The following is a 10,624-nucleotide window of genomic DNA, read 5'->3' as shown; positions in this document are numbered from 1 at the left end:
AATTTTCACAATTAACACGTTAATTTAACTTACATTTGATTCAAACCCTACTTTTGTAATCCTTTATCATTTTTCTCACTCAAAATATGATTTATTTTCACATGATTTTACGATGTTGAGCAAAATAAAAACTTATTCTTATAGAGAATGTATATTGAGAAAAATTAATGTAGGTAGTAAAAGTTAAAAGTCCAAATCTAAAATGAAAAACTAGAGCAAACGTATGAACAAATCACAAATTAAATCCACAATTCATGACTTTTTATAATTAAAATTACAGAATTTGGATTGCATTAGTTATACTTAAAAATTGAGTTCCAAATGAGAGAAATTCTATTCGAAACACAAGCAAACGACTTCCTTTTTTGTGTATGTTTTACCGTCCATGCAAGTATGCAACTCTTCGCAATTCGTAAGTTATGTTCGTTTTAAATTGGTCCAAATAGGAGTATGATTCAGATCAAATTATTTCGCTCACTATTTAAACCCATTATTTTACTTTAATGCTTAACACCAAAAAACAATTTTCTGAACAATATATATATTTATAAAAAGGAAAATAAAACTGGACCTAGTAGTAGTAGTAGGTAAGAAGAGGGTAATATGGTAATTTACATAATAAATGCCAACTTCTTAATGTTTGACTCGTAAACATCGTCACTATCCAAAGTACACAACAAGCATTCCAATAACTTAAATCAACAAACCCAAGATACTAATGCACAACATTCAATGCATGCTTTACAACTCCATGCAACAACGTAACATTCTCTGAGCCGTAAAAAACGATCCATACCTTTAAATTTTATTTTATTTTTCTTTTTTAGTGGCTATTTTTTTTTAATATCCATGATAAAAAAGGACCAACTGAGTTTTACCAGAAACACCAAGTCAAACTCGGATGCCAGCGTGGATCCTGATCATGTCAACATAGTTGGCCTGAGTGGGGTGGCGGGGCACGACATGTTCACACAGTGAGATAGGTTAACTGTGAAAGTCACCATTCGAAAAAAAAAATGATAAAGGACCTATATATGCTCAGTTAATCAAATATATTTTCAAATATGTTTATCAAACATTATATAATTAGCGTATATTCAAAAATTATTAAATTTAAAGTCAATGATCCTTAACTTAGTTGACAAATACTAGTTAACCGGTTAAGTGTAAGACAATGTGGATGTACTAGGTTCGAAGTTCGAACCATGCATTTGGCAAGAATTATAAGGGAAAAGCTTTGCCAGCCTGGTTCAATTTCAATAAAGGAGAACACCATTGTTTTAGATTTCGAACAAGGGTAACGTGGATTGTATTCGGGTGGTAAGCCTTCCCCAACAACTACCTACACTAAAGCCGTTTAAAGAAAAATTTGCAACCGAAAAAATAATTATACAATTGTTAAATTTCGAAAATTATGTTTATAGGCACAGAGCAACAGTTTATAATTACTCATTTTGTCAATAATAATTATATTGTTTTCTTATAACTTTTCATACAAAAAATGTTTTTGATACCCTCACATTTTGCTAGCCTAAACAACCGTTAACTTTAACCTCAGAAACACACAATATTGTGTGAAAATAATATCAAGATTTAACGCCCTTCCTTGTGCTTAACGGTTCCTGAACCGCCCACACTGACACACCCCTAACCTACCCACCTACGGTAACCCCCTCCCCCCCAACCAACCCACCAACTCTCTATATATCTTCACTTTTAACCCCACAAAAACACAAAAGACTTTCTCCCTCTATACACCCCACATCTCTCTAAAAAAATGTTTGACCAAATGATGATACACTATCCACAAAGGCCAATGGAAAATAGGTGGAAACCTAGTGTTGAAATTGCACCAAATTGTCCAAGATGTGCCTCATCCAACACCAAGTTTTGCTACTATAATAACTATAGCTTGTCACAACCTAGGTACTTTTGTAAAGGTTGTAGGAGGTATTGGACTAAAGGTGGGTCGGTTAGGAACGTTCCGGTTGGTGGTGGATGTCGAAAGAATCGACGATCAAGATCAGCTAGATCCCCTCAAACTGGGAGTGGCGGCTTGGGTTATATTAATAACCCAAGCTTTAGTGGTGACTCAGTTAATGAGTCACATGAACGAGCTAATATTGATCTTGCTGATTTGTTTGCTAAATTTTTAAATCAAAATTCAGATCAGCACAACCATGAGGTTGCTGGCGATGATTCTTCTAGTGGGAATGGTGACTCGTCAAATGGCAATGGGATGCCGTTATGCGATAAGGGTGAAGAATTCGAGTTGCAAAACATGGTGATTCCTTCGTTTACAAGCGAAGATGGTCACATTGATGAATTTATAGCTCAAAACACAAACCTTATTGAGCTACAAGACATGCTTAACGAAGAATTACCACAAGATGTATATTGGAGCGATGACACTACTACACTTCCGGGTATCGCGTGGCAACATGATTTTGAACCATTCGTATGCAACAACGACGATTTTAACATCTCTACCGACGTAGGTACCGAGGATTGGAGCTCGGATCTACCACCTGTTGGAAAGTTCTTCCAGAGCTTTTGAATTATTGATCATCATTTTTTTGTCATAAGTTTTATTAGGAAAAGATGTTTATCTTGGAAGTTAAATGTCACATTCCAAGAAAACTATACATACACATTTATACACATGGAGTTATTAAATATAGTATCATATTCAATAAAATCAATTTAATTCTATTTGAGTTCAGTTTTCATAATATTATTTTAGTTCATTTATATTATATATTTACATACATATTATTTAACGAATTACACCTCCTTTATTGTTAAAAGTCTGTTTAAATGGCGATTAAGGTTAAAATAACAGTTGACCACGAAAATCAAATAAATAATAGTCATAAAATTATTGGAAGACATAAACTAAAACTTCTAAATTTCAACATAAATTATACTCTTAAAAATCGTATATTAATATAAACGGGTAGTTGGCTCAGTGATAAAGAAGTATATCTCTTGATGGGTAGTCCCAGGTTCAATCGGGCCATGTGCATTGAGATAATTTAGAAAAAATTGTATAGTTTAGAAGAATGTCATGTTGAAAAAGAAACTAGAGGACTTATACTCTAGTGATATAAAGGTAGGTTGATGGTTATAGTCTTATTATGGATATTAATATAGATTTAGATGCAATTTGTGCGTAGATCGAAGTGTTCAAAAACTAAAAATAAAATTGTACCGTGCAAATGAAATCTATATAGAAACTGTTTGGGTTAGCATATCAAACCAACTAGCTTACGTACTTCCTAAAAAGTCATCTCGATCACGTGCTACCGTAAGACACTTTTTAAACAATTAATAAGTTGAAAAAGAAACGTTTTAGTAATTTTGGGTGAGTGACTTTAAAATAGATGATCTGTTGGTGCTCCATGGCAAATGTGAATATATGATTTTAGATGAGAATTCTTTCTAGACTTTTCACGTGTTGTCACTTGGGAAAAATTAGGGATGGACTTTTGCCGATGAATATCGAAAATGTTTAGTGTTTATAATCCCAGTGCCTCTCTATTTTTTATTCTCGACCACGTACGTACTACTCATTGCAATGTTCATTGATATTACATGATGTTGATGAATTTGATGATCTCAAGACAAAATTTTTATCAATTATTTCGTTGAATACCTTATATATAGGGGCAACGTTACATGTGTGCTTAGCGGTGCGAAGTTAACATTCACATGGATGTATAATACTCGCACAATTTTAATTTAATTTCTTCTAGAATGTGTGTGTGTTTATGGAAACCGATGGAACACAACATTGGCTTAAGTTTATTAGTAAGCTTTGGAAACAAACATTTCTTAGGATGTTTCCCGGTAAACAGAGCTACTAAATTATGTAATGTAGTATTTATATCTTTGGATATATCAGAGCATTCCCAGCTCATTCTCTAAAGTTGTAATTTATGGTAAATTTTGAGGAAAATCATCAAAATCACCTCTCCAATTCATTCCTTATTATATGAATGAGTTATATAACAACTAAAGTAAAAACTTAAATATAAAGACTCACTTTTGATCTATATCATTTAATATATCAACTATCTCCCAAATCATCATATACTATATAACAAGACAAAAGAGAAAAAAATTAATAAAATAAGAGTTTATGGATATGAATATGGAATAGAATGTGGAAGATTTTTGTAAAATGATAGATAAAGTTATGGAATAATGTTTTTTAACTAAATTATAACAAAAATATATAGAATGGACTGAGAACACTCTCAGAGCCTAAGATGTGCTCTTAGTTATCTAACTTTAATACCCTAGTTAATTGTGAGAATTATTTGCAATGGAATAGTAGTTGATCAATTTTTGGAGTTGACTAATTCATTGAATAGGATTACACGAAAGAAAATCAATAACAAAAATAACAAAAAGAAAATTGTTTAAATTATGTTACCGAAATTAAACAATTATAAAAATTCAATATTTTTTAGTAACTTTTTTGTTCAGAATTATTTTGGATTCCAACTTAAACAGAGCATTCATGTCCTCATCTCTAAAATCAACGTACCCAACATCTCATTCTCTAACTTCTTTTGTATTTACATAGACCCAAAGTCACATCTCTATAAATTAATAAAATAAGTATTTATGAGTATGTCAAAGACAAAGAATGAGACGTGATAGGTTTTTTTTGTGAGAAAAGTGTATGTTTATTATGTTCAATTATATAGATAGAGAAGAAGAATGAGGTGTGAATAATCTAAATAGTGGTAGAATTAAATGTTGATAAAGTTAAAAACATAAGAAAGATCCCTGAAGCAAGTCAACTTTTGTTATATCCACCAAATTTTAATCCTATGAAGAACTATCATCTGACTCGGTTCCAATGATCAGTTAATAGGATCATCGGGTAGGAGATCGTTTGAGACAATCTGAATTAACTAATCCGATGTGTTGAAGAAGATCAACTAATTGGTGCAATCTCTTATCAATAATTCCATTGATAGTCTTTAGCTTAGGACTCCATTGATGGTTATGAGTGTGATTCCTCAAAATTGGTAATTTTGTTGTGAAATAATTTGTTGTCTAGTGTGACTCAGCACTCATGATGTTAATTAGAGTTGTAAGTTGTAACCAATTGTGATGAGCATTTGATGTTGTAGTCAATACACCAAAGAATTGTGAAATTGATACAAAGGAATTCAATTAAGTTTAATACGGATAACAATCAATTGATTATACAGAGTATTCAAGAAAACGAATTACAAAGAAAGAACTAAGTAAATGAACCCTAAAACAAACTATTATCCCCAAATTGGGTTAACAGAATATTAACAAACTAATTTTCCATTTGGTCCTCCATCTAATACAAATGTTTACTTTCTTCTCTTAATATTTCAAAGTATGAAATATTGCATAACTAGCTCCTGCACTTGAGCAGACTTTAACTATCAACAATCTCCACCTTTAAAGTCATAAACTCATGTCTTTAACCAATTCCTAGCCCGGCAACACAAAACTCAAACTTTGAACATGGCAAACACTTAGTGAACATATCTGCCATGTTTTCATTAGTATCTACCTTTTCAACTAGAACTTCTTTTGCACTTATTATCTCTTTAATAAAGTGCAGCCCAACATTTATGTGTTTAGTTCTCTCATGAAACACACTGTTCTTAGTCAGCTATAATGCACCCTGATTATCAAAAAAAATCATTGTGGCATTTGACTGTTTTACCCCTAATTCAGAAACCAGACCTTTAAGCCAAATACCTTCTTTAACAGCTTCTGTAAGTGCCATGTACATTGCCTCAGTAGTAGACAATGCTAAAACATGTTGTAATTGTGCTTTCCAACTAACAACATTATCAAATAGTTTGAACACATATCCAGTGATTGACCTCCCCTTATCAAGATCCTTTGCATAATCTGCATCCACATATCCCCTTATACAATCTTGAACACCCCCACACTGATCAAAGTTCAAACCCCAATTCTTAGTACCTTTTAAATACCTAAGTACCCACTTAGCTGCTTGCCAATGTGATTTACCTGGAACTGCAAGATATCTGCTTATCATACTTACTGCATAAGCCAAGTCTGGCCTTGTGCATACCATAAGATACATCAAGCTACCAACTACATTTGCATATGGTACCTTCTCCATATATTTAATTCCTTTTTCTGTAGTTGGTAAGTCAGCAGCAGAAAGTTTGAAGTGTGAAGCCAATGGAGTCTTAAGTGCTTTACAATCATCATCATCCATAAAGTAGTTTTTGAGGATCTTATCAATATAAGAAGTCAGTGTAACTCTTAACTTCCTTTGGTTCCTATCTCTTGTTATTTCCATCCCCAAAATCCTTCTAGCTTCACCCAACTCTTTCATCTCAAACTCCATCTTCAACAGTTCCTTAGTTGCAGTTATTTCATCTTTATCTTTACATGCCAGTAACATGTCATCAACATATAACAAAAGATACATGAAATTACCACTGTAACATTCTCTGAAATACACACAACTGTCATATGAACTTCTTGAGAATCCATGAGTTAACATAAACTCATCAAATCTCCTATACCATTGTCTAGGAGATTGTTTAAGACCATACAATGATCTTTTCAAGAGACACGCCTTCTTTTCTTTCTCATGTTCCACAAACCCAACTAGTTGCTTCATATATATATTTTCATCCAAATATCCATGAAGAAATGCTGTTTTCACATCTAGTTGCTCCAACTCAAGATCATGAACAACAGCAATTGACAATATTACCCTACAACTCTTAGATGACTGCATTTTTAAGCTCTTACATCTAACTTGTCTTGACTTATATGAGAATAAGCCACAGACCCTACAACTCTTAGATGACTGCAATTTGGTTTCTCACCTGTCCACATTTCCATAGGAGTTTTCATGCCTATTTCTCTAGAAGGCAACCTGTTTATTAGATAGGCTGCAGTGGTTACTATTTCACCCCAAAAACCTTTGGGCATTCCTGCATTCAGCCTCATACACCTCACCCTTTCTAATAAAGTTCTATTCATCCTCTCAGCTAAACCATTTTGCTGAGGAGTACCAGGTATTGTCAAATGCCTTGCTACACCATACCTTTTACAAAAAAAATTGAATTCATGATTGTAGAATTCTAATCCATTATTTGTCCTTAACTTCTTAAGCCTCTTCTATGTTTGAGTTTCAACTAAAGCTTTCCATTCTACAAACTTGGCAAAAGCATCAATTTTATGCTTGATTACATATACCCAAACCCTCCTAGAGTAATCATCAATGATAGATAAGAAATATCTAGCACCACCAATGGTATTTACCTTTGCAGGCCCCATAAGTCAGAATGATCATAATCCAATATGCCCCTTGTGGAATGTATACCCTTACCAAACTGTACTCTCTTCTTCTTTCCTAACACACATGTTTCACAGAAGCCTACATCATTGACCTTAAACTCATCAATAATCTGTTGTTTTCTTAACTCTATAAGTCCTTGCTCACTTAAGTGACCAAACCTCTTATGCTATAACAAGGCACTATCTGTTTTTGATACTGCAACATCAGCAGTGTCAACAACACTACAATCTAACATGTAAGTATTGTTTTCTTTCCTAGTCTCAGTCAGAACTACTAAAGACCCTTTAATTACTTTAGCCTTACCATCTTTAAGACTTATTTGGTGCCCTTCTCTCTCAAATGTTCCTAAAGACATCAAACTTCTAGTGAGCGTAGGAATATACCTTACATTGTGTATATCTACATCACTGCCATTCTTTAGCCTGAAAACAATGGTACCAACTCCAACAATCTTGCAAGGCATGTCATCACCTAACTTTACCTCACCAAGATCCTCAATCTTCAAGTCTTTAAAAAATGTCTTGACTGGTGTCATATGGAAAGAACATCTAGAATCAAGAATCCAACCTTCCTTTACTAAATCTGATGTGACATTCATAACATCTGAACTATCATATCCATCAGAAACACGTTCCGCAACATGAATATTATGTCCCTTTGAAAAACCTACATCATTGCCCTTCTTTTTTCCTTTCTAGGTAATCTTTCTTCAAATGTTTTTCAGAATTACACACATAGCATCGCCTTTTCCCTTTTGATTTGGATCTTGATTGTGATTTTGACTTGAAAGTACTTTGTTCAGACCTTCCCCTCACAAATAGTCCATCATTAGACTCTTCTTGAACATCACTTCTTTTCTTTAAATCTTTTAAATTCATGGCAACAAGAACTTCTTCCATAGAGAGAGTTTCTCTGCCATACATCAACGTGTCAACGAAATGTTCATAGGAATTAGGCATGGAAGTTAGGAATATGATGGCTTGGTCTTCATCATCCAACTTGACATCAATGTTTTCTAGATCCAACACTAATTTGTTGAACTCATCAGTGTGGTCTTCAAGAGTCTTATCACTTGCCATATGAAAAGTGTACAGACGCTTCTTGAGATACAGGCGATTTGCAAGCGATTTTGTCATATACAGACTCTCTAGTTTCGCCCAAATTCCAGCGGCAGTGATTTCTTTTGATACCTCTCTCAACACTCGGTCACCTAGAGAGAGCATTATTGCACTGTGTGCCTTCTCCAACAGATCTCTCTTCTCCTTGTCGGACATATCAGCCGGCAAATTCGCTTCTCCGGCGAGTGCTGCCTCCAGCCCCTGATGAACGAGCAGGGCTCGTATCTTAACTCTCCAAAACCCAAAATCATTCTTCCCGTCAAATTTCTCTAGATCAAACTTGGTGGACACCATGACTGATCTTCAATTTCTTTTTCGATTACCGGAATCACCAATTCTTTTATCGAGAGCGTAACGAAGCTCTGATACCGATTGTAGTCAATACACCAAAGAATTATGAAATTGATACAAAGGAATCTAACGAAGTTTAATACGGATAACAATCAATTGATTATACAGAGTATTCAAGAAAACGAATTACAAAGAAAGAACTAAGTAAATGAACCCTAAAACAAACTATTATCCCCAAATTGGGTTAACAGAATATTAACAAACTAATTTTCCATTTGGTCCTCCATCTAATACAAATGTTTACTTTCTTCTCTTAATATTTTAAAGTATGGAATATTGCATAACTAGCCCCTGCACTTGAGTTGACTTCCAGTTGACTTTAACTATCAACAGATGTGCATCATTTTCTCACATTAAGTATTTCATTCATTAATTGATCAAAAAGAATGTGTATAAGTTCATCTGGTAAGTGAGAGAATGTAAGAATGAGTTGAGGGTGAAGTTGATATCAGACTGTATGTACTGGAGGTATTGGGGGCGCTTAACATGCTGATGTGGATGGACTTTTAGCTAAACACCACTATGCCCACCTCCTTTTTGTGTGTCAAAGGCTTTGTCCGCCAAGCTTTTAACGACGCCAGGGGTGAAAAAATCATTCAACTGCACATTTTTTGAAAATTGGTATATTTTATTGATTATATCAATTACAAATTTATATAACAATTAAAGACTTTAATTTATAAAGAGGATGTTTTGGGTTCAAGTCTCACTTAAGATATAAAATAAGGGGCTCAAGTTGGGCTTGAGCGTTTTCTCACCTATAGGTGAGTTTCTTTATGAGGACGGAATAAAGATGATCGGATAGGTTAGTGACCTATCACTAATTCGAATTGACCATAAAAAACAAAGATTTATATAAATTGGATTTGTATATTTTATTGAAGATATCATCATCTAGAGAATATATATCTATACTAGTTTTTATCCCTCATATTACGCGAGTTGTTTTATATTATTTGTTTCTAATATTTATTTATTTTTTGAATTTTTATTTTTTATTGTATGAAAGTTAATAATATACTTTTGGTTTGATGATAAATTGTTTCAGAAATAAATGAGATTTTATAACCTGGTTTAAAAGCTATACGAGTTTGATGAGATCCAAGACTTATTTATTTTTTTATTATAAAATTGGTTTTTAATTATAAATAATATATATATATTTTTAAATAAATCATATATTAATTTTTAGTATATCACTACTTTATAGGATTTTTATATGAAATATTTGGTGAGATTAGTTTTTAATTTAATGAGATTTTATAGCCCGATTAAGAAATATACGGGTTTGATGAAACCTATACCCGTGAATTTGGGTAAAATGCATGAGAAGCCTCCATTTAAAAATCAAGCAAATCTGGTGACCCCAAAAAAAGGGGGTAACATCCCCAAAATTTTGATCCAAATATAACAAGCTAATAGAAGTAGAGGGATTAAAAATAAAAAAAATTGATTTATTAACCCATCGCGATACGCGACGGGCATAGCCAAGGAGACATCGCGATACGCGATAGAATGGTCATAGAAACCCAAAAAGGGCGGTGTCGCGATACGCTACGGCTCAAGACATTAAGCCATGGCGATATGCGATGACTAGGATAATAGGAAAGTGACACGTGGACATCGCGATACGCGATAGAATGGTCATAGAAACCCAAAAAGGGCGGTGTCGCGATACGCTACGGCTCAAGACATTAAGCCATGGCGATACGCGATGACTAGGATAATAGGAAAGTGACACGTGTACGCCACGTGTCAACACGTGGCTGAAGGTGTCTTAGAAAATGATACGTGTAAGCCACGTGTC

General features: G+C 33.7%; 1 protein-coding gene across 1 annotated transcript; it reads left to right on the top strand.

Annotated features, from left to right (window-relative positions):
- Nucleotides 1-1,714: 1,714 nt before the first annotated feature.
- Nucleotides 1,715-2,629, top strand: LOC143634907 (dof zinc finger protein DOF1.2-like). Its single transcript, XM_077102866.1, has one exon. It carries the CDS (start codon nucleotides 1,778-1,780, stop codon nucleotides 2,555-2,557), a length of 780 nt encoding a protein of 259 aa, XP_076958981.1. The 5' UTR covers nucleotides 1,715-1,777; the 3' UTR covers nucleotides 2,558-2,629.
- Nucleotides 2,630-10,624: the final 7,995 nt, after the last annotated feature.

Source organism: Bidens hawaiensis, unplaced genomic scaffold (genome assembly GCF_021521415.1).
Source record: "Bidens hawaiensis isolate Kalapana, Puna unplaced genomic scaffold, B.hawaiensis_p1.1 tig00007270_1, whole genome shotgun sequence".
NCBI classification, from domain to species: Eukaryota; Viridiplantae; Streptophyta; class Magnoliopsida; order Asterales; family Asteraceae; genus Bidens; species Bidens hawaiensis.
Note: the sequence above shows the minus strand (reverse complement) of the source record. Positions and strands in the feature narration are given on the sequence as shown.

What these genes read in the sequence shown, in the direction of transcription:
- LOC143634907 (XM_077102866.1), top strand. Translation starts at nt 1,778, where the DNA reads ATGTTTGACCAAATGATGATACACTATCCACAAAGGCCAATGGAAAAT.